The sequence below is a fragment of the Mytilus galloprovincialis genome, chromosome 7, assembly GCF_965363235.1.
Source record: "Mytilus galloprovincialis chromosome 7, xbMytGall1.hap1.1, whole genome shotgun sequence".
NCBI lineage: Eukaryota > Metazoa > Mollusca > Bivalvia > Mytilida > Mytilidae > Mytilus > Mytilus galloprovincialis.
Window position 1 is genome coordinate 89,800,601 of NC_134844.1, and position 25,793 is coordinate 89,826,393.

Consider the following 25,793-nt stretch of genomic DNA (forward strand, 5'->3'; position numbering starts at 1 on the left):
GTACCAAGTCTGTTGTGTCTCTAACAATCTGTCAACATATTTGTAAATATCTCTTATTAACTAAGACAGAATATTTACCTTTAGGAAGTCAATCACTTCTTTCTTCTTCCTTTTTTTCTCTTCAGAATCATCGCTTTCTATTGTTACCATATCATAAGGAGTCTCACCCTGAAATACAATCAAAACTCTTTTATCAATCATACAAATATACATCTTCTTTAAATAATAGGCAATTGTTGTACTAATTTTACCTATAAAATACTTGACATAAAACCAGTCAACCAAAATAAACAACAAATATGAAGTGACATAATAAAGAGATACATCATTGAAATGGGAGCCATCTCTGTGGGCCCAGCTGTAAATAATCTGTGGTAAAAAATTTGTATCTTTACCATAGGACATGGAGTTGTCAACTGAAACCAAAGTTTTTAACCTTGACTTTTAACCAAGGAAGTTGTACATACATTATGACATATCCTCTGGTGTTGGTTAATATACATGTCAAGTATAAACTTTGAAATCATAACGGTTCTCAAGATATAGAGCAAACACGATCTTGACCATGTCAAGTAAAAAGTATGAAATTATAACAGTTCACTAGATATATAATGGACACATTTTGTTACTGACAGACGGACGGACAGACAGACTGATCACTATAGGGTGACCCGTCACTAGGCAGGGCCCTAATTAGTGTAATATGTAAACTAGAGGCTCTCAAGAGCCTGTATCGCTCACCTGATTCTACTTGGGTTTTTGAAATCATATAAAAAAATATAAAATTTGGCTAAAAGTGACAACACAACCTCATTTATAAGGAAAGGAACATGTTTAATTTCATTCAAAAGTCCCCCACTGGCGGCCATCTTGGATGACGGATCGGCTACAAAGTAACAACACTTGGTCAGCACCTCATAAGGAACATTCATGCCATGTTTGGTTTTATTCCATTCAGTGGTTCTCTAAAAGAAGTCATTTGTATGCATTTCCCATAGGGTCCTATGTTTAACTAAGTCCCCTGCTGGCGGCCATCTTGGATGATGGATCGGCTACAAAGTAACAACACTTGGTCAGCACCTCATAAGGAACATTCATGCAATGTTTGGTTTTATTCCATTCAGTGGTTCTCTAAAAGAAGTCATTTGTATGCATTTCCCATAGGGTCCTATGTTAAACTAAGTCCCCCAATGGCGGCAATCTTGGATAATGGATCGGCTACAAAGTAACAACAATTGGTCAGCACCACATAAGGAACATTCATGCCATGTTTGATTTCATTCCATTCAGTGGTTCTCTAAAAGAAGTCATTTGTATGCATTTCCCATAGGGTCCTATGTTAAACTAAGTCCCCCGCTGGCGGCCTTCTTGGATAATGGATCAGCTACAAAGTAACAACACTTGGTCAGCACTCCATAAGGAACATTCATGCTATGTTTGGTTTCATTCCATTTAGTGGTTCTCTAGAAGAAGTCATTTGTATGCATTTCCCATAGGGTCCTATGTTAAACTAAGTCCCCCACTGGCGGCCATCTTGGATGATGGATCGGCTACAAAGTAACAACACTTGGTCAGCATCCCATAAGGAACATTCATGCTATGTTTGGTTTTATTCCATTCAGTGGTTCTCTAAAAGAAGTCATTTGTATGCATTTCCCATAGGGTCCTATGTTAAACTAAGTCCCCCGCTGGCGGCCATCTTGGATGATGGATCGGCTACAAAGTAACAACACTTGGTCAGCACCCCATAAGGAACATTCATGCTATGTTTGGTTTTATTCCATTCAGTGGTTCTCTAAAAGAAGTCATTTGTATGCATTTCTCATAGGGTCCTATGTTAAACTAAATCCCCTTCTGGTGGCCATCTTTGATGATGGATCGGCTACAAAGTAACAACACTTGGTCAGCACCACATAAGGAAAATTCATGCCATGTTTGGTTTCATTCCATTCAGTGGTTCACTAGAAGAAGTCATTTGTATGCATTTCCAATAGGGTCCTATGTTAAACTAAGTCCCCGCTGGTGGCCATCTTGGATAATGGATCGGCTACAAAGTAACAACACTTGGTCAGCACTCCATAAGGAACATTCATGCTATGTTTGGTTTCATTCCATTTAGTGGTTCTCTAGAAGAAGTCATTTGTATGCATTTTCCATAGGGTCCTATGTTAAACTAAGTCCCCCGCTGGCGGCCATCTTGGATGATGGATCGGCTACAAAGTAACAACACTTGGTCAGCACCCCATAAGGATAATTCATGCTATGTTTGGTTTTATTCCATTCAGTGGTTCTCTAAAAGAAGTCATTTGTATGCATTTCCCATAGGGTCCTATGTTAAACTTAGTCCCCGGCTAGCGGCCATCTTGGATGATGGATCGGCAACGAAGTAACAACACTTGGTCAGCACCTCATAAGGAACATTCATGCCATGTTTGGTTTCATTCCATTCAATGGTTCTCTAAAAGAAGTCATTTGTATGCATTTCCCATAGCGTCCTATGTTAAACTAAGTCCCCCGCTGGCGGCCATCTTGGATGATGGATCGGCTACAAAGTAACAACACTTGGTCAGCACCTCATAAGGAACATTCATGCCATGTTTGGTTCCATTCCATTCAGTGGTTCTCTAGAAGAAGTTCAAAATGTAAATTGTTAACGACGACGACGACGGACGACGTCGGACGACGACGGACGACGGACGCCAAGTGGTGAGAAAAGCTCACTTGGCCCTTCGGGCCAGGTGAGCTAATTAATACATTAAAACCAAACATACTGAAAAGTTATATTTATTGTAATTCAACCATCTGGATTACATTAAAGTTTGCCTGTCTCAGTAACTTATCATAAGGGTATTTATATTTTAGTAAGTGCTTTATTGACAACAACTATGACACATGAGAAAAAGGCTTACACATGTTACTGTGGAGTGTCATTATTCTTGCTTTATGTTAGATTCACATGGATGATGAGAGTATTTTTATTCTAGTAAATGCTTTATTGACAACCACTATGACACATGAGAAAAAGGCTGACACATGTTACTGTGGAGTGTCATTATTCTTGCTTTATGTTAGATGTATGAATGGTGGGAGATGTGTTCATAATGTATGATTGGTGGACGGTGTGTTTGTAATGTATGATTGTTGGAAGATGTGTTTGTAATGTACGATTGGTGGGAGATGTGTTCATAATGTATGATTGGTGGACGGTGTGTTTGTAATGTATGATTGGTGGACGGTGTGTTTGTAATGTATGGTTGGTGGAAGGTGTATTTGTAACGTATAATTGGTGTAAGGTGTATTTGTAATGTATGATTGGTGGAATGTGTGTTTGTAATGTATGATTGATGGAAGGTATGGTTGTAGTGTATGATTATTGGAAGGTGTATTTGTAATGTATGATTGGTGGAAGATGTGTTTGTAATGTATGATTGGTGGAAGACGTGTTTGTAATGTATGATTGGTGGAAGGTGTGTTTGTTATGTATGATTGGTGGAAGGTGTATTTGTAGTGTATGATTGGTGGGAGGTGTGTTTGCAATGTATGATTGGTGGGAGGTGTGTTTGTAATGTATGATTGGTGGACGGTGTGTTTGTAATGTATGATTGGTGGAAGGTGTGTTTGTAATGTATGATTGGTGGAAGGTGTGTTTGTAATGTATGATTGATGGAAGGTGTGCTTGTAATGTATGATTGGTGGAAGGTGTGTTGGTAGTTTATGATTGGTGGAAGGTGTATTTGTAATGTATGATTGGGGGGAGGTGTGTTTGTAATGTATGATTGGTGGAAGATGTGTTTGTAATGTATGGCTTGTGGAAGGTGTATTTGTAATGTATGATTGGTGGGAGGTGTGTTTGTAATGTATGATTGGTGGAGGGTGTGTTTGTAATGTATGGTTGGTGGAAGGTGTATTTATAATGTATGATTGGTGTAAGGTGTATTTGTAATGTATGATTGGTGGGAGGTTTGTTTGTAATGTATGATTGGTGGAAGGTGTGTTTGTAATGTATGATTGGTGGGAGGTTTGTTTGTAATGTATGATTGGTGGAAGATGTGTTTGTAATATTTGGCTGGTGGAAGGTGTATTTGTAATGTATGATTGGTGGGAGGTGTTTTTGTAATGTATGATTGGTGGGAGGTGTGTTTGTAGTGTATGATTGCTGGAAGATGTGTTTGTAATGTATGATTAGTGGAAGGTGTGCTTGTAATGTATGATTGGTGGAAGGTGTGTTTGTAATGTATGATTGGTGGAAGGTATGGTTGTAGTGTATGATTATTGGAAGGTGTATTTGTAATGTATGATTGGTGGAAGATGTGTTTGTAATGTATGATTGGTGGAAGACGTGTTTGTAATGTATGATTGGTGGAAGGTGTGTTTGTTATGTATGATTGGTGGAAGGTGTATTTGTAGTGTATGATTGGTGGGAGGTGTGTTTTTAATGTATGATTGGCGGGAGGTGTGTTTGTAATGTATGATTGGTGGACGGTGTGTTTGTAATGTATGATTGGTGGAAGGTGTGTTTGTAATGTATGATTGGTGGAAGGTGTGTTTGTAATGTATGATTGGTGGAAGGTGTGCTTGTAATGTATGATTGGTGGAAGGTGTGTTGGTAGTTTATGATTGGTGGAAGGTGTGTTTGTAATGTATGATTGGTGGGAGGTGTGTTTGTAATGTATGATTGGTGGAAGATGTGTTTGTAATGTATGGCTTGTGGAAGGTGTATTTGTAATGTATGATTGGTGGGAGGTGTGTTTGTAATGTATGATTGGTGGAGGGTGTGTTTGTAATCTAGGTTGGTGGAAGGTGTATTTGTAATGTATGATTGGTGTAAGGTGTATTTGTAATGTATGATTGGTGGGAGGTTCGTTTGTAATGTATGATTGGTGGAAGGTGTGTTTGTAATGTATGATTGGTGGGAGGTTTGTTTGTAATGTATGATTGGTGGAAGATGTGTTTGTAATATTTGGCTGGTGGAAGGTGTATTTGTAATGTATGATTGGTGGAAGGTGTGCTTGTAATGTATGATTGGTGGAAGGTGTGTTGGTAGTTAATGATTGGTGGAAGGTGTGTTTGTAATGTATGATTGGTGGAATGTGTGTTTGTAATGTATGGCTTGTGGAAGGTGTATTTGTAATGTATGATTGGTGGGAGGTGTGTTTGTAATGTATGATCGGTGGAGGGTGTGTTTGTAATGTATGGTTGGTGGAAGGTGTATTTGTAATGTATAATTGGTGTAAGGTGTATTTGTAATGTATGATTGGTGGAATGTGTGTTTGTAATGTATGATTGATGGAAGGTATGGTTGTAGTGTATGATTATTGGAAGGTGTATTTGTAATGTATGATTGGTGGAAGATGTGTTTGTAATGTATGATTGGTGGAAGACATGTTTGTAATGTATGATTGGTGGAAGGTGTGTTTGTTATGTATGATTGGTGGAAGGTGTATTTGTAGTGTATGATTGGTGGGAGGTGTGTTTGCAATGTATGATTGGTGGGAGGTGTGTTTGTAATGTATGATTGGTGGACGGTGTGTTTGTAATGTATGATTGGTGGAAGGTGTGTTTGTAATGTATGATTGGTGGAAGATGTGTTTGTAATGTATGATTGGTGGGAGGTGTGTTTGCAATGTATGATTGGTAGGAGGTGTGTTTGTAATGTATGATTGGTGGACGGTGTGTTTGTAATGTATGATTGGTTGATGGTGTGTTTGTAATGTATGACTGGTGGAAGATGTGTTTGTAATGTATGATTGGTGGGAGGTGTGTTTGTAATGTATGATTGGTGGAAGGTGTGTTTGTAATGTATGATTGATGGAAGGTGTGCTTGTAATGTATGATTGGTGGAAGGTGTGATTGTAATGTATGATTGGTGGGAGGTTTGTTTGTAATGTATGATTGGTGGAAGGTGTGTTTGTAATGTATGATTGGTGGAAGATGTGTTTGTAATGTATGATTGGTGGGAGGTGTGTTTGCAATGTATGATTGGTAGGAGGTGTGTTTGTAATGTATGATTGGTGGACGGTGTGTTTGTAATGTATGATTGGTTGATGGTGTGTTTGTAATGTATGACTGGTGGAAGATGTGTTTGTAATGTATGATTGGTGGGAGGTGTGTTTGTAATGTATGATTGGTGGAAGGTGTGTTTGTAATGTATGATTGATGGAAGGTGTGCTTGTAATGTATGATTGGTGGAAGGTGTGTTGGTAGTTTATGATTGGTGGAAGGTGTGTGTGTAATGTATGATTGGTGGGAGGTGTGTTTGTAATGTATGATTGGTGGAAGATGTGTTTGTAATGTATGGCTTGTGGAAGGTGTATTTGTAATGTATGATTGGTGGGAGGTGTGTTTGTAATGTATGATTGGTGGAGGGTGTGTTTGTAATGTATGGTTGGTGGAAGGTGTATTTGTAATGTATGATTGGTGTAAGGTGTATTTGTAATGTATGATTGGTGGGAGGTTTGTTTGTAATGTATGATTGGTGGAAGGTGTGTTTGTAATGTATGATTGGTGGGAGGTTTGTTTGTAATGTATAATTGGTAAAAAATGTGTTTGTAATATTTGGCTGGTGGAAGGTGTATTTGTAATGTATGATTGGTGGGAGGTGTTTTTGTAATGTATGATTGGTGGGAGGTGTGTTTGTAGTGTATGATTGCTGGAAGATGTGTTTGTAATGTATGATTGGTGGAAGACGTGTTTGTAATGTATGATTGGTGGAAGGTGTGTTTGTTATGTATGATTGGTGGAAGGTGTATTTGTAGTGTATGATTGGTGGGAGGTGTGTTTGCAATGTATGATTGGTGGGAGGTGTGTTTGTAATGTATGATTGGTGGACGGTGTGTTTGTAATGTATGATTGGTGGAAGGTGTGTTTGTAATGTATGATTGGTGGAAGGTGTGTTTGTAATGTATGATTGATGGAAGGTGTGCTTGTAATGTATGATTGTTGGAAGGTGTGTTGGTAGTTTATGATTGGTGGAAGGTGTGTTTGTAATGTATGATTGGTGGGAGGTGTGTTTGTAATGTATGATTGGTGGAAGATGTGTTTGTAATGTATGGCTTGTGGAAGGTGTATTTGTAATGTATGATTGGTGGGAGGTGTGTTTGTAATGTATGGTTGGTGGCAGGTGTATTTGTAATGTATGATTGGTGTAAGGTGTATTTGTAATGTATGATTGGTGGGAGGTGTATTTGTAATGTATGATTGGTGGGAGGTTTGTTTGTAATGTATGATTGGTGGAAGGTGTGTTTGTAGTGTATGATTGGTGGAAGGTGTGTTGGTAGTGTATGATTGGTGGAAGGTCTGGTTGTAGTGTATTATTGGTGGAAGGTCTGGTTGTAGTGTATGATTGGTGGAAGGTGTGTTGGTAATGTATGATTGGTGGAAGGTGTGTTTGTAATATATGATTGGTGGAAGGTGTGTTTGTAATGTATGATTGGTGGAAGGTGTGTTGGTAATGTATGATTGGTGGAAGGTGTGTTTGTAATCTATGATTGGTGGAAGCTGTGTTTGTAATGTATGATTGGTGGAAGGTGTGTTTGTAGTGATTGGTAGGTGATCATTGTATTGCCATGATTTGATTGGTTATCCCTTTGTTGACATTGTTTGAATTATGGTATATCAGTTTTATGACTCACGTTAATAGTTGTTATTCAAGTGACTGCACCATGTTAATTACTTTGATTGGTTGTCATTGTGTTAACATGTGATTGGTGATCAGTGTGTTGACATCATATGAAGTGTGGTGTTGATTGATGATTTAAAGTGTGGTCTGTGGGTTGGTATGATTAATGTTTGTAAATCAAGTGACTACTTATATAATAGTTCTTGAAAAACTTGTCATTATCGTGATATATGGACTGCCCACAGGACAGTGGTATTGACTAAGATAGGAACATGACTGAGCCGAAGGCTAGGTCATTATCGCTGTGGCAGTCAATACCATTGTCCTACGGGCAGTCCATGTATCACGATAATGACCAGTTTTTCAAGAACTATTATGTTTATTTCATTGAGAAACCATGTTTTGGAAAATTCTCATAAATTCAAAATGCCTAAAGCGAACTTGTGTAGTTGTACGATTTCTATGACAAAGAGTGAAGATCAGTCGTAGTAATAATGCCATTCATTTTAGTGCAATTTTTCAGTATATAAATACTTAATCAAGTTCTCTTTAATTTTGTAATTAACAAAAACATATGATAAACAATTCAACAACTTAAATATAATATTAAAAATAGGAACATGTTTAAAAAAAGGAACATCTCTCTAAACAGAGAAACCACACCCCACCAGTCATTAACAGAGAAACCACACCCCAACGGTCATTATCAGACGGAAACCACGCCCCAGGCCAACATTAAAAATATCTTTGTTTCCCCTCTCCCGACTGAGGATGTTAGAGTATGGGTAGGTAGGTAGGCAAATTATTTTATTTTATTCCTTGATATGGTTTTCTATATTGAATTTGTACAAAATTCAACAGGTAAGGCTGAATTCAAGAAAAGTGGGGTATTCTCTGTATTCTAATTCAGTGTACACCACAGTTTTCTGGTGTTAAAAAAAAACAGTATACAGGGACCTTCTTTTTTTTCCCTATTCATTTAATGTAATGAAATCTACAAAAGCGCACATTCTACTTGTGATAACAATGCTTAATGATAGCAAGTGTTTTTTTAGTTAGAAAATCAAGCTTATTTCAAGTCTAATTTAATGCATAACTCACAACAAAACATTCCCTTTGTTCACTAATTCATACCTTGATCATCAATTATGAGATGACAAAAAGATACATGTATGTAAATCACTTGGGAATTAAAATTCAATGAATAAAAATTTTCAATAGAAGTGAACATAATTCACTTATGTTCAGTCATTAGAATTCGTAAATACTTAGGAAATACAAAACATGAATATAAAGTGAAGCCTTGTTTCTTCTAGAACTCAAAAAAACATACAAATCATTTCCTGACTTGTGCCCAACCTGTTCAAAGACAAAGTAGATAGATTTTAAAGCACGAGTCAGACCATTTTTACTCAAAGTCTTTAAGATTTTATCCTTTAAACAGGAACAAAGGTTAGACACAAAGCAAATCAAGATGCACTCAGCGGGTTGAAAGATGCTTCCGTTTTTGTTTTATTTTCAAAAAAAGATCACCCTTGCACACAAACAAATTGTGTGGAAAGCATTTTGTTTGTTTTCCTTGATTCCGAATCATGTAGACGCTTCAATGTAAAAATACATTGATTTAAAACGCTCATTGACTACAGCATCGGAAAGGTATCACAAAAACCCAACGACTACAGCATCCGAAAGATATCACTAATAACCAACATAGCAACAAAAAAAATAGTGGACAAGAATGGCCAATAAAAATTTTCGGGTCGCGTTGATTTTACCGGGTCGGTCATGTGAGAGGAAACAAACAATATTTTATTTTTGGCCCCACCGGTCATTATCATGTAAAAGTTTGTTAACGACCGGTTTTCTGGTCCGTTTTGTTCTGTTAATGACCGATGGAATTTATTACTGAAGAATAATGAATGTCATGTGACCCCTTTTTATCCAATAAGAGAATCTTATTCTCAACCGATATGAAATAAACCATGTTAATTACTTTGATTATTTGTCCGTGTTGATTGGTGATTTAAAGTGTGGTCTGTGGGTTGGTCTGATTAATGTTTGTAAATCAAGTGACTGAACCATATTAATTACTTTGATTATTTGTCCGTGTTGATTGGTGATTTAAAGTGTGGTCTGTGGGTTGGTCTGATTAATGTTTGTAAATCAAGTGACTACACTATGTTAAATACTTTGATTATTTGTCCGTGTTGATTGGTGATTTAAAGTGTGGTCTGTGGGTTGGTCTGATTAATGTTTGTAAATCAAGTGACTACACCATGTTAAATACTTTGATTATTTGTCTGTGTTGATTGGTGATTTAAAGTGTGCTCTGTGGGTTGGTATGATTAATGTTTGTAAATCAAGTGACTACACCATCTTAAATACTTTGATTATTTGTCCGTGTGGTAAGATTTGATTGGTGATTTAAAGTGTGGTCTGTCAGTTGGTCTGATTAATGTTTGTAAATCAAGTGACTACACCATGTAAAATACTTTGATTATTTGTCTGTGTTGATTGGTGATTTGAAGTGTGGTCTGTGGGTTGGTCTGATTAATGTTTGTAAATCAAGTGACTGAACCATGTTAAATATTTTGAATATTTGTCCGTGTTGATTGGTGATTTAAAGTGTGGTCTGTGGGTTGGTTTGATTAATGTTTGTAAATCAAGTGACTACACCATGTTAAATACTTTGATTATTTGTTCGTGTTGATTGGTGATTTAAAGTGTGGTCTGTGGGTTGGTTTGATTAATGTTTGTAAATCAAGTGACTACACCATGTTAAATACTTTGATTGTTTGTCCGTGTGTTAAGATATGATTGGTGATTTAAAGTGTGGTCTGTGGGTTGGTTTGATTAATGTTTGTAATTCAAGTGACTACACCATGTTAAATACTTTGATTATTTGTCTGTGTTGATTGGTGATTTAAAGTGTGGTCTGTTGGTTGGTTTGATAAATGTTTGTAATTCAAGTGACTACACCATGTTAAATACTTTGATTATTTGTCTGTGTTGATTGGTGATTTAAAGTGTGGTCTGTTGGTTGGTTTGATTAATGTTTGTAATTCTAGTGACTGTACCATGTTGAATACTTTGATTATGTGTCTGTGTTGATTGGTGATTTAAAGTGTGGTCTGTTGGTTGGTTTGATTAATGTTTGTAAATCAAGTGACTACACCATGTAAAATACTTTGATTATTTGTCCATGTGTTAAGATTTGATTGGTGATTTAAAGTGTGGTCTGTGGGTTTGTTTGATTAATGTTTGTAAATCAAGTGACTACACCATGTTAAATACTTAGATTATTTGTCTGTGTTGATTGGTTATTTAAAGTGTGGTCTGTTGGTTGGTTTGATAAATGTTTGTAATTCAAGTGACTACACCATGTTAAATACTTTGGTTATTTGTCTGTGTTGATTGGTGATTTAAAGTGTGGTCTGTTGGTTGGTCTGATTAATGTTTGTAAATGAAGTGACTACACCATGTTAAATACTTTGATTATTTGTCTGTGTTGATTGGTGATTTAAAGTGTGGTCTGTTGGTTGGTTTGATTAATGTTTGTAAATCAAGTGACTAAACCATGTTAAATACTTTGATTATTTGTCTGTGTTGATTGGTTATTTAAAGTGTGGTCTGTTGGTTGGTTTGATTAATGTTTGTAAATCAAGTGACTACACCATGTTAAATACTTTGATTATTTGTCTGTGTTGATTGGTTATTTAAAGTGTGGTCTGTTGGTTGGTTTGATTAATGTTTGTAATTCTAGTGACTGTACCATGTTGAATACTTTGATTATGTGTCTGTGTTGATTGGTGATTTAAAGTGTGGTCTGTTGGTTGGTTTGATTAATGTTTGTAAATCAAGTGACTACACCATGTTAAATACTTTGATTATTTGTCTGTGTTGATTGGTTATTTAAAGTGTGGTCTGTTGGTTGGTATGATTAATGTTTGTAATTCTAGTGACTACACCATGTTAAATACTTTGATAATTTGTCTGTGTTGATTGGTGATTTAAAGTGTGGTCTGTCGGTTGGTTTGATTAATGTTTGTAATTCTAGTGACTGTACCATGTTGAATACTTTGATTATGTGTCTGTGTTGATTGGTAATTTAAAGTGTGGTATGTGGGTTGGTATGATTAATGTTTGTAAATCAAGTGACTGTACCATGTTAAATACTTTGATTATTTGTCTGTGTGTTAAGATTTGATTGGTAATTTAAAGTGTGGTCTGTGGGTTGGTTTGATTAATGTTTGTAAATCAAGTGACTACACCATGTTAAATACTTTGATTATTTGTCCAAGTGTTAAGATTTGATTGGTGATTTTAAAGTGTGGTCTGTGGGTTGGTCTGATTAATGTTTGTAAACCAAATGACTACACCATGTTAAATACTTTGAATATTTGTCCATGTGTTAAGATTTGATTGGTGATTTAAAGAGTGGTCTGTGGGTTTGTTTGATTAATGTTTGTAAATCAAGTGACTACACCATGTTAAATACTTTGATTATTTGTCCATGTGTTAAGATTTGATTAGTGATTTAAAGTGTGGGCTGTGGGTTGGTCTGATTAATGTTTGTAATACTAGTGACTACCCCATGTTAAATACATGTTGTACTTTGATTATTTGTCCGTGTGTGAAGATTTGATTGGTGATTTAAAGTGTGGTCTGTTGGTTGGTCTGCTTAATGTTTGTAAATCAAGTGACTGTACAATGTTAAATACTTTGATTATTTGTCTGTGTTGATTGGTGATTTAAAGTGTGGTCTGTTGGTTGGTATGATTAATGTTTGTAAATCTAGTGACTACACCATGTTAAATACTTTGATTGTTTGTCTGTGTTGATTGGTGATTTAAAGTGTGGTCTGTGGGTTTGTATGATTAATGTTTGTAAATCTAGTGACTGCACCATGTTAAATACTTTGATTATTTGTCCGTGTTTATTGGTGATTTAAAGTGTGGTCTGTGGGTTGGTATGATTAATGTTTGTTAATCAAGTGACTGCACCATGTTAAATACTTTGATTATTTGTCTGTGTTGATTGGTGATTTAAAGTGTGGTCTGTGGGTTGGTTTGATTAATGTTTATTAATCAAGTGACTACACCATGTTAAATACTTTGATTATTTGTCTGTGTTGATTGGTGATTTAAAGTGTGGTCTGTGGGTTGGTATGATTAATGTTTGTAATTCTAGTGACTACACCATGTTAAATACTTTGATTATTTGTCTGTGTTGATTGGTGATTTTAAGTGTGGTCTGTTGGTTGGTTTGATTAATGTTTGTAAATCAAGTGACTACATTATGTTAAATACTTTAATTATTTGTCTGTGTTGATTGGTGATTTTAAGTGTGGTCTGTTGGTTGGTCTGATTAATGTGTGTAAATCAAGTGACTACACCATGTTAAATACTTTGATTATTTGTCTGTGTTGATTGGTGATTTAAAGTGTGGTTTGTGGGTTGGTCTGATTAATGTTTGTAAATCAAGTGACTAAACCATGTTAAATACTTTGATTATTTGTCCGTGTGTTAAGATTTCATTGGTGATTTAAAGTGTGGTTTGTGGGTTGGTTTGATTAATGTTTATTAATCAAGTGACTACACCATGTTAAATACTTTGATTATTTGTCTGTATTGATTGGTGATTTAAAGTGTGGTCTGTTGGTTGGTCTGATTAATGTGTGTAAATCAAGTGACTACACCATGTTAAATACTTTGATTATTTGTATGTGTTGATTGGTGATTTAAAGTGTGGTTTGTGGGTTGGTCTGATTAATGTTTGTAAATCAAGTGACTAAACCATGTTAAATACTTTGATTATTTGTCTGTGTGTTAAGATTTGATTGGTGATTTAAAGTGTGGTCTGTGGGTTGGTTTGATTAATGTTTGTAAATCAAGTGACTACACCATGTTAAATACTTTGATTATTTGTCCAAGTGTTAAGATTTGATTGGTGATTTAAAGTGTGGTCTGTGGGTTGGTCTGATTAATGTTTGTACATCAAGTGACTACACCATGTTAAATACTTTGATTATTTGTCCATGTGTTAAGATTTGATTGGTGATTTAAAGTGTGGTCTGTGGGTTTGTTTGATTAATGTTTGTAAACCAAATGACTACACCATGTTAAATACTTTGATTATTTGTCCATGTGTTAAGATTTGATTGGTGATTTAAAGAGTGGTCAGTGGGTTTGTTTGATTAATGTTTGTAAATCAAGTGACTACACCATGTTAAATACTTTGATTATTTATCTGTGTGGTAAGATTTGATTGGTGATTTAAACTGTGGTCTGTGGGTTTGTTTGATTAATGTTTGTAAATCAAGTGACTACACCATGTTAAATACTTTGATTATTTGTCCATGTGTTAAGATTTGATTAGTGATTTAAAGTGTGGGCTGTGGGTTGGTCTGATTAATGTTTGTAATACTAGTGACTACCCCATGTTAAATACATGTTGTACTTTGATTATTTGTCCGTGTGTTAAGATTTGATTGGTGATTTAAAGTGGGGTCTGTGGGTTGGTTTGATTAATGTGTGTAAATCAAGTGACTACACCATGTTAAATACTTTGATTATTTGCCTGTGTTGATTGGTGATTTAAAGTGTGGTCTGTGGGTTGGTATGATTAATGTTTGTAATTCTAGTGACTACACCATGTTAAATACTTTGATTATTTGTCTGTGTTGATTGGTGATTTAAAGTGTGGTCTGTGGGTTGGTATGATTAATGTTTGTAATTCTAGTGACTACACCATGTTAAATACTTTGATTATTTGTCTGTGTTGATTGGTGATTTAAAGTGTGGTTTATGGGTTGGTTTGATTAATGTTTGTAAATCAAGTGACTACACCATGTTAAATACATTGATTATTTGTCCGTGTTGATTGGTGATTTTAAGTGTGGTCTGTTGGTTGGTCTGATTAATGTTTGTAAATCAAGTGACTACACCATGTTAGATACTTTGATTATTTGTCCGTGTTGATTGGTGATTTTAAGTGTGGTCTGTTGGTTGGTCTGATTAATGTGTGTAAATCAAGTGACTACACCATGTTAAATACTTTGATTGTTTGTCTGTGTTGATTGGTGATTTAAAGTTTTTTTTTTTCACTTTGATCATTCTACTGAATCTTTGTTAATCAGACGGGTTTAATGGAGACCAAATATTTGTTGTCCATTAAACCTGTCTGATTAACAACATGATTTTGTGTAGATTCTGTATAAAGTTGTGTTTGGTCAAAGTAAGGTCATTATATCTATCATTACCCTGGTGGATGTGGCCTCTAACTGACTGCCCTGACTGATGAGGTACGTCACTACCTCCAGGTGTCCTTCCCAAGCCGCCCACATTAATGGTGTCCTTCCATCCTGTAATATCAACATATAACAGACATCAAAACTTGTGTCATAAACTGGACAATGTTGTGTAATAAATATAAACAAAATATATATCACATGAATCAGTGGTCAAAACATGTTAAATGAACAAAAAATACTTGTTAGACTTATATTTTTAAACCCTATTTAATATAAGTCTAACAAGTATTTGTTGTCCATTTAACATGTCTGATTAACAACATGATTTTATGTTGATTCTGTAGAATAATCAAAGTTGAAAAAAAAAAAAAATTCAAGAAACATTGAAACAAGTTATATTTTCTGATTCAGTACGAAGAGACAAGAAAAATAAGACCCCACTTTATATAATTCTCTCAAATATTAGGTCTCCATTAAACCCGTCTGATTAACAAAGATTCAGTAGAATGATCAAAGTGAAAAAAAAAATTTTTTTTTCAAGAAACATAAAAACGAGTTATATTTTCTGATTCAGTACGAGGAGACAAGAAAAATAAGACCCCACTTTATATAATTCTGTCAAGTATTTGTTATTTTTAAAAGATGTTTTACATTAGATCTGTAAAATTAACATTATCTGACTAAAGATGTTAACACAACTTGTTCTCATCAACTTCTCATTAAAATCAAATGTTTACAAACTAATTTTTCGTCAGGAAACAAAATAAAACCTTTACTATCTGATTCAGTTTTGTGTTACGAATAAAATGAGACCCCACTTTATATAATTCTAACAAATATTTGTTGTCCATTAAATCTGTCTGATTAACAACATGATTTTGTGTAGATTCTGTATAAAGTGGTTTTTGGTCAGAGTAAGGTGATTATATCTATCATTACCTTGGATGTGGTCTCTAACTGACTGCCGTGACTGGCGAGGTACATCACTACCTCCAGGTCTCCTCTCGCAGCCGCCCACATTAATGGTGTCAGTCCTCCATACTGTAATATCAACATATAACAGACATCAAAACTTGTGTCATAAACTGGACAATGTTGTGTAATAAATATAAACAAAATATATATCACATGAATCAGTGGTCAAAACTGAATAAAATGACCAGTCACACTTGTATTTGTATTCTACATAAACAACAAATAAACAACATGTTTTATTGTGAGATGTCAGAACTTCCATCAGAACTGTCAGGTTAAAAAATATTTTTTTTTCAAGAAGCATAAACAATATTTATATCAATGGACTCAGCTGGACAAGACAATTAAAATGAGACCCAACTTTATATAATTCTTAGAAATATTTGTTGTCCATTAAATCTGTCTGATTAACAATGATTAAGTTGAATGATCAAAGTTAAAAAAAAACTTTTTTCAAGAAACATTAAAACAAGTTATATTTTCTGATTCAGTACGAAGAGACAAGAAAAATAAGACCCCACTTTATATAATTCTGTCAAGTATTTGTTATTTTTAAAAGATGTTTTACATTAGATCTGTAGAATTAACATTATCTGACTAAAGATGTTTTCACAACTTGTTCTCATCAACTTCTCATTAAAATCAAATGTTAATAAAATAATTTTTCGTCAGGAAACAAAATAAAACCTTTACTATCTGATTCAGTTCTGTGTTACAAATAAAATGAGACCCCACTTTATATATTTCTAACAAATATTTGTTGTCCATTAAACCTGTCTGATTAACAACATGATTTTGTGTAGATTCTGTATAAAGTTGTGTTTTGTCAGAGTAAGGTGATTATATCTATCATTACGTATGTGTCTGTGGCCTCTAACTGACTGCCCTGACTGACTAGGTACATCACTACCTCCAGGTCTCCTCCCCCAGCCGCCAACATTAATGGTGTCCTTCCCCACTGTAATATCAACATATAACAGACATCAAAACTTGTGTCATAAACTGGACAATGTTGTGTAATAAATATAAACAAAATATATATCACATGAATCAGTGGTCAAAACTGAATAAAATGACCAGTCACACTTGTCTTTATATTCTACATAAACAACAAATAAACAACATGTTTTATTGTGAGATGTCAGAACTTCCATCAGAACTGTCAGATAAAAAAAAACTTTTTTCAACAAACATAAAAATGAGTTATATTTTCTAATTCAGTGCGAAGAGACAAGAAAAATAAGACCCCACTTTATATAATTCTGTTAAGTATTTGTTATTTTTAAAAGATGTTTTACATTAGATCTGTAGAATTAACATTATCTGACTAAAGATGTTAACACAACTTGTTCTCATCAACTTCTCATTTAAATCAGATGTTTACAAAATAATTTTTCGTCAGGAAACAAAATAAAACTTTTACTATCTGATTCAGTTCTGTGTTACGAATAAAATGAGGCCCAACTTTATATAATTCTAACAAATATTTGTTGTCCATTAAATCTGTCTGATTAACAACATGATTTTGTGTAGATTCTGTATAAAGTTGTGTTTTCTCAGAGTAAGGTGATTATATCTAACATTACCAAGGTGTCTGTGGCCTCTAACTGACTGCCCTGACTGACTAGGTACATCACTACCTCCAGGTGTCCTCCCTCAGCCGCCAACATTAATGGTGTCATTCCAAACTGTAATATCAACATATAACAGACATCAAAACTTGTGTCATAAACTGGACAATGTTGTGTAATAAATATCAACAAAATATATATCACATGAATCAGTGGTCAAAACTGAATAAAATGACCAGTCACACTTGTATTTATATTCTACATAAACAACAAATAAACAACATGTTTTATTGTGAGATGTCAGAACTTCCATCAAAAATGTCAGGTTAAAAAAAAAAAAACTATTTTTCAAGAAACATTGAAACGAGTTATATTTTTTGATTCAGTATGAAAAGACGAGAAAAATGAGACCCCACTTTATATAATTCTTACAAATATTTGTTGTTCATTAGATCTGTCTGATTAACAATGATTCGGTAGAATGATCAAAGTTAAAAAATAAACTTTTTTCAAGAAACATAAAAACAAGTTATATTTTCTGATTCAGTACGAAAATACAAGAAAAATAAGACCCCACTTTATATAATTCTGTCAAGTATTTGTTATTTTAAAAAGATGTTTTACATTAGATCTGTAGAATTAACATTATCTGACTAAAGATGTTAACACAACTTGTTCTCTTCAACTTCTCATTAAAATCAGATGTTTACAGAATAATTTTTCGTCAGGAAACAAAATAAAACCTTTACTATCTGATTCAGTTTTGTGTTACGAATAAAATGAGACCCCACTTTATATAATTCTGTCAAGTTTTTTTTTTTATTAAATCTGTCTGATTAACAAAGTTAAAAATAAATTATTTCAAGAAAAATAAAAACAAATTATATTTTCTGATTCAGATTAATGAGACAGCAAATATGAGGCCCCACTTTATATAATTCTAACAAATTTTTGTTGTCCATTAAACCTGTCTGATTAACAGTATTTTGTGTTAATTCAGAATAATGATCAAAGCTTGAAAAGAATTCTGTGGTATTTCCATGTAAAATGTTTGTGTGGTGTATAATAGTTCCTTCATATCATATGTGCTGTTGTATATAAGGGTAATATTGATGGTGTATTTGTTGTGTTGAGTATAAGTGAAGAACTTCAATAAGCCATGTTTTTACTTTTTGTTAGCGTTGCCTATCTATGTCACTAGTTGGAGTTGTTTATAAGAGTGTCAGTGATATGTCACATATTGGTGTTGAGTTTAAGAGTGTCATTGATATGTCACATGTTGGTGCTGAGTCAAAGAGTGTCATTGTTAAGTCACATATTAGTGTTGAGTATAAGTGTCAGTGATATGTCACATGTTGGTGCTGAGTAAAAGAGTGTCATTGCTAAGTCACATATTAGTGTTGAGTATAAGAGTGTCAGTGATATGTCACATGTTAGTGTTGAGAATAAGAGTGTTATTGCTAAGTCACATACTAGTGTTGAGTATAAGAGTGTCAGTGATATGTCACATGTTGGTGCTGAGTAAAAGAGTGTAATTGCTAAGTCACATACTAGTGTTGAGTATAAGAGTGTCAGTGATATGTCAAATGTTGGTGCTGAGTAAAAGAGTGTAATTGCTAAGTCACATACTAGTGTTGAGTATAAGAGTGTCAGTGATATGTCACATGTTGGTGCTGAGTAAAAGAGTGTAATTGCTAAGTCACATACTAGTGTTGAGTATAAGAGTGTCAGTGATATGTCACATGTTGGTGCTGAGTATAAGAGTGTTATTGCTATGTCACATATTAGCGTTGAGTATAAGAGTGTCAGTGATATGTCACATGTTGGTGCTGAGTAAAAGAGTGTAATTGCTAAGTCACATACTAGTGTTGAGTATAAGAGTGTCAGTGATATGTCACATGTTAGTGTTGAGAATAAGAGTGTTATTGCTAAGTCACATATTAGTGTTGAGTATAAGAGTGTCAGTGATATGTCACATGTTGGTGCTGAGTTAAAGAGTGTCATTGCTAAGTCACATATTAGTGTTGAGTATAAGAGTGTCAGTGATATGTCACATGTTAGTGCTGAGTAAAAGAGTGTTATTGCTAAGTCACATACTAGTGTTGAGTATAAGAGTGTCAGTGATATGTCACATGTTGGTGCTGAGTAAAAGAGTGTCATTGCTAAGTCACATATTAGTGTTAAGTATAAGAGTGTCATTGATATGTCACATGTTGGTGCTGAGTCAAAGAGTGTCATTGCTAAGTCACATATTAGTGTTGAGTATAAGTGTCAGTGATATGTCACATGTTGGTGCTGAGTAAAAGAGTGTCATTGCTAAGTCACATGTTAGTGTTGAGTATAAGAGTGTCAGTGATATGTCACATGTTGGTGCTGAGTCGAAGAGTGTCATTGCTAAGTCACATATTAGTGTTGAGTATAAGTGTCAGTGATATGTCACATGTTGGTGCTGAGTAAAAGAGTGTCATTGCTAAGTCACATATTAGTGTTGAGTATAAGAGTGTCAGTGATATGTCACATGTTGGTGCTGAGTCAAAGAGTGTCATTGCTAGGTCACATATTAGTGTTGAGTATAAGTGTCAGTGATATGTCACATGTTGGTGCTGAGCAAAAGAGTGTCATTGCTAAGTCACATATTAGTGTTGAGTATAAGAGTGTCAGTGATATGTCACATGTTGGTGCTGAGTAAAAGAGTGTCATTCCTAAGTCACATGTTAGTGTTGAGTATAAGTGTGTCAGTGATATGTCACATGTTGGTGCTGATTAAAAGAGTGTTATTGCTATGTCACATATTAGTGTTAAGTATAAGAGTGTCAGTGATATGTCACATGTTAGTGTTGAGAATAAGAGTGTTATTGCTAAGTCACATATTAGTGTTGAGTATAAGTGTCAGTGATATGTCACATGTTGGTGCTGAGTAAAAGAGTGTCATTGCTAAGTCACATATTAGTGTTGAGTATAAGAGTGTCAGTGATATGTCACATGTTGGTGCTGAGTCAAAGAGTGTCATTGCTAGGTCACATATTAGTGTTGAGTATAAGTGTCAGTGATATGTCACATGTTGGTGCTGAGCAAAAGAGTGTCATTGCTAAGTCACATATTAGTGTTGAGTATAAGAGTGTCAGTGATATGTCACATGTTGGTGCTGAGTAAAAGAGTGTCATTCCTAAGTCACATGTTAGTGTTGAGTATAAGAGTGTCAGTGATATGTCACATGTTGGTGCTGATTAAAAGAGTGTTATTGCTATGTCACATATTAGTGTTAAGTATAAGAGTGTCAGTGATATGTCACATGTTAGTGTTGAGAATAAGAGTGTTATTGCTAAGTCACATATTAGTGTTGAGTATAAGAGTGTCAGTGATATGTCACATGTTGGTGCTGAGTAAGAGAGTGTCATTGCTAAGTCACATATTAGTGTTAAGTATAAGAGTGTCAGTGATATGTCACATGTTGTTGTTGAGTATAAGAGTGTTAGTGATATGTCACATGTTGGTGTTGAGTATAAGAGTGTTAGTGATATGTCACATGTTGGTGTTGAGTATAAGAGTGTTAGTGATATGTCAAATGTTGGTGTTAGGGAAAATAGTGTCATGGCTAGGTCAAATGATGATGTTTAGTAAAACAATGTCAATGCTATGCAGATGTTGGTGCTGAGGATAAGCATGTCATGGTTATGTCACATGTTGGTGTTGAGTATAAAAGTGTCATTGATATGTCACATGTTGGAGTTTAGTATAAGAGTGTTATTGCTATGTCAGGTTGGTGTTGAGTATAAGAGTGATTTTGTAATTTCACATGTTGGTGTAAGTATGTGATTACTATGTCACATATTACCAGGTTACCCATGTTATGTTTAGTATAGAAGTGGTAAATATATGTTGTATGCTCATGTCTAACATGTCATGTTCAGTACAGGAGTGGTGAATGAATGTTGTATGATAAGGTATCACATGTCATGTTCAGTACAAAAGTGGTAAATGAATGTTGTATCATCAGGTTTCACATGTCATGTTCAGTACCAGACTGGTGAATGAATGTTGTATGATCAGGTGTCACATGTCATGTTCAGTACAGGACTGGTAACTGAATGCTGTATGATCAGATGTCATAATTCATGTTCAGTACAGGAGTGGTGAATGAATGTTGTATGATCAGGTTACACATATGCATGTCATGTTCAGTACAGGAGTGGTAAATGAATGTTGTACAATGTTGTGTCACATGTCATGTTCAGTAGAGGAGTGGTGGATGAATGTCGTATGATCAGGTGTCACATGTCATGTTCATTACAGGAGTAATGAATGAATGATGTATGATCAGGTGTCACATGTCATGCTCAGTACAGAAATGGTAAATGAATGTTGTATGATAAGGTGTCACATATCATGTTCAGTATAGGAGTGATGGATGAATGTTGTATGATCAGGTGTCACATGTCATGTTCAGTACAGTAGTGGTGGATGAATGTTGTATGATCAGGTGTCGCATGTCGTGTTCAGTATAGGAGTGGTAAATGAATATTGTATGATCAGGTGTCACATGTCATGTTCAGTACAGGAGTGGTTAATGAATGTTGTATGATGTGGTGTCACATGTCATGTTCAGTGCAGGAGTGGTGGATGAATGTTGTATGATCAGGTGTCTCATGTCATGTGTAGGACAGGAGTGGTGAATGAATGGTGTATGATCAGGTGTCACATGTCATGTTCAGTACAGGAGTGGTTAATGAATGTTGTATGATGTGGTGTCACATGTCATGTTCAGTGCAGGAGTGGTGGATGAATGTTGTATGATCAGGTGTCTCATGTCATGTGTAGGACAGGAGTGGTGAATGAATGTTGTATGATCAGGTATCACATGTCATGTTCAGTACAGGAGTGGTTAATGAATGTTGTATGATCAGATGTCATGTGTCATGTTCAGTAGAGGAGTGGTTAATGAATGTTGTATGATCAGGTGTCACATGTCATGTTCAGTAGAGGAGTGGTAACAAATATTGTATGATCAGGTGTCTCATGTCATGTTCAGTACAGGAGTGGTGGATGAATGTTGTATGATCAGGTGTCTCATGTCATGTTCAGTACAGGAGTGGTGGATGAATGTTGTATGATCAGGTGTCTCATGTCATGTGTAGGACAGGAGTGGTGAATGAATGGTGTATGATCAGGTGTCACATGTCATGTTCAGTACAGGAGTGGTTAATGAATGTTGTATGGTGTGGTGTCACATGTCATGTTCAGTACAGGAGTGGTAACGAATGTTGTATGATCAGGTGTCGCATGTCATGTTTAGTACAGGAGTGGTCAATGAATGTTGTATGATCAGGTGTCACATGTCATGTTCAGTACAGAAGAAGTAAATGAATTTTGTACGATGTGGTTTCACATGTCATGTTCAGTAGAGGAGTGGTGGATGAATGTTGTATGATCAAGTGTCACATATCATGCTCTGTACAGGACTGGTAACGAATGTTGTATGATCAGGTGTTGCATGTCATGTTCAGTACAGGAGTGTTAATTGAATGTTGTATGATCAGGTGTCACATGTCATGTTCAGTAGAGGAGTGGTAACAAATATTGTATGATCAGGTGTCTCATGTCATGTTCAGTACAGGAGTGGTTAATTAATGTTGTTTGATCAGGTGTCACATGTCATGTTCAGTAGAGGAGTGGTAACAAATGTTGTATGATCAGGTGTCTCATGTCATGTTCAGTACAGGAGTGGTAAATCAATGTTGTATGATCAGGTGTCTCATATCATGTTCAGTAGAGGAGTGTTAATTGAATGTTGTATGATCAGGTGTCACATGTCATGTTCAGTACAGGAGTGGTAATGAATATTGTATGATCAGGTGTCTCATGTCATGTTCAGTACAGGAGTGGTTAATGAATGTTGTATGATGTGGTGTCACATGTCATGTTCAGTATAGGAGTGGTAACAAATGTTGTATGATCAGGTGTCACATGTCATGTTCAGTAGAGGAGTGGTAAATGAATGTTGTATGATCAGGTGTCACATGTCATGTTCAGTACAGGAGTGGTAGTGAATGTTGTATGATCAGGTGCTACATGTTATGTTTAATACAGAATTGGTAAATGATTGTTGTATGATCCTGTGTCATATCTTGTGTCATGATGATGCAAGAGGTATGTAAAACCAAAGGAATTTTTTAATAGAATACCATGAAAGTGTATGTTAAGTGTCTTAAAGTATAATAAAATAAATCACAATATTTCAGTTGTATGCAGTTAAGAGGTTTTAGACAGCAACCCTTTGACATACAAACTAGAGTGGTATTCATCAGTGAAATGAATAAATCACAATGTTTCAGTTGTGTATGCTCACAAATTATTAGACAGCAACCCTTTGACATAAACTGGAGTGGTATTCGTCAGTGTAATGAAGTAAATCACAATATTTCAATTGTATACGCTTACAAATTATCAGACTGCAACCCTTTGACATACAAACTAGAGTGGTATTCATCAGTGTAATGAAGTAAATCACAATATGTCAGTTGTATACAGTTCATGCAGTTAGGAAGTATCAGACAGCAACCCTTTGACATACAAACTGGAGTGGTATTCATCAGTGTAATGAAGTATTTCAAGTTAGTATGTTTGTAGCTGTTATTTGTCTTTTCGTCTGGCCATGGCATTCTCTTTCTACTTCCTGTACTTAATGTGTTTTTTCGCTGTTTTACTTGGGTATAGGTGTTGAATATAGGAGTTGTATACATTAATGTTGCGTACTGATGTTTCTCACTGTTTGTGTTGAATACTGGAGTTGACTATATTGGTGTTGTGAAATATTGTTTTGCACTGTTTTTGTGGAATACAAGAGTTCTATAAACATTTGGGATGTGTAATCATGTTTCTTAATATTTTGAAGACTATTTGCAATAATCAGAAATTAACATTGAATCACTGAACACTAACAAGAGCAATGTTTAACTGATTCATATTGTGTGTACTATATATAATAAATACATTTTACTTCACTTACAATGTCATCTCTACATTCCAAACTAGCTCCATTCTTTACACATATTTCTACCTCTTTTATATTCCCCTCCTCTGCAGCTGTAAGAAGTTTCTGTAAGTAAAACAAAGTTTTAACATTTTCCTCTAGAACATACAAATGTATCATAAATATAATAATTGAATTTAATAAGCTACATGTTTACAGTTTCCATAGCTGATATATATATCAAATACAGTGATTACCAAATCGAAGTAAGTTTGTTTATAAATTTTTTTAGAAAAGACTTTATAGACAACTGTAGTATGCATCAGTTTTTGCTGGGGTTTGTATTGCTTGATCTTTAGTTTTTTATGTAATACTTTGAAGATTGTTGTTTGAATTGTTTTTGTTCTTCATTTTTTGCCATGGCGTTGTCAGTTTCTCTTCAACTTACATTGTAAAAGAGTTGTGAATATCCTATGATATCTTACATCTCTTTTTTTGTTCCCTGGAATTTTGTATATTGAAATTCTTCTCACTGTAATGATATTGATTTTTTCCTATTCTCCTTCTTACAAAACTACACACCTGTATCTTTCTGAACAGTTTATTGACAACATAGGTCACATGACATAGGTCACATGACACTGACTGACTATGAGAATACTACACGCCTGTATCTTTCTGTACAGTTTATTGACAACATAGGTCACATGACACTGACTGACTATGAGAATACTACACGCCTGTATCTTTCTGTAAAGTTTATTGACAACATAGGTCACATGACACTGACTGACTATGAGAATACTACACACCTGTATCTTTCTGTACAGTTTATTGACAACATAGGTCACATGACACTGACTGACTATGAGAATACTACACGCCTGTATCTTTCTGTACAGTTTATTGACAACATAGGTCACATGACACTGACTATGAGAATACTACACACCTGTATCTTTCTGTACAGTTTATTGACAACATAGGTCACATGACACTGACTGACTATGAGAATACTACACACCTGTATCTTTCTGTACACTTTATTGACAACATAGGTCACATGACACTGACTGAGTATAAGAATACTACACGCCTGTATCTTTCTGTACAGTTTATTGACAACATAGGTCACATGACACTGACTGACTATGAGAATACTACACTTCTGTATCTTTCTGTACAGTTTATTGACAACATAGGTCACATGACACTGACTGAGTATGAGAATACTACACGCCTGTATCTTTCTGTACAGTTTATTGACAACATAGGTCTGACTATGAGAATACTACATGCCTGTATCTTTTTGTACAGTGTATGCACAATATACAGTACTGTTCAAAAATATCGATTCGATAACTTTTTTCTCCGATTTACGTGTTTCTCGGAATCACACCGAGTACC

The 25,793-nt window shown here is 35.0% G+C and overlaps 1 protein-coding gene and 1 long non-coding RNA gene across 2 annotated transcripts in view; both read right to left on the reverse strand.

The window, feature by feature from the left end:
* LOC143083960 (uncharacterized) overlaps positions 1–25,793 on the reverse strand; it is a 292,090-nt gene that overhangs the window by 60,768 nt on the left and 205,529 nt on the right. Inside the window, exon 2 of the mRNA XM_076260377.1 lies at positions 79–168. Within this exon, the coding sequence (XP_076116492.1) occupies positions 79–150 (72 nt within the window). The 5' untranslated portion in view covers positions 151–168. The remainder of the gene's footprint in view (positions 1–78; positions 169–25,793) is intronic.
* Positions 24,427–25,793, reverse strand: part of LOC143083954 (uncharacterized) — a 33,727-nt gene continuing 32,360 nt past the window's right edge. The window contains exon 4 of the long non-coding RNA XR_012980954.1: positions 24,427–24,512. This is a non-coding gene — a long non-coding RNA (uncharacterized LOC143083954). The remainder of the gene's footprint in view (positions 24,513–25,793) is intronic.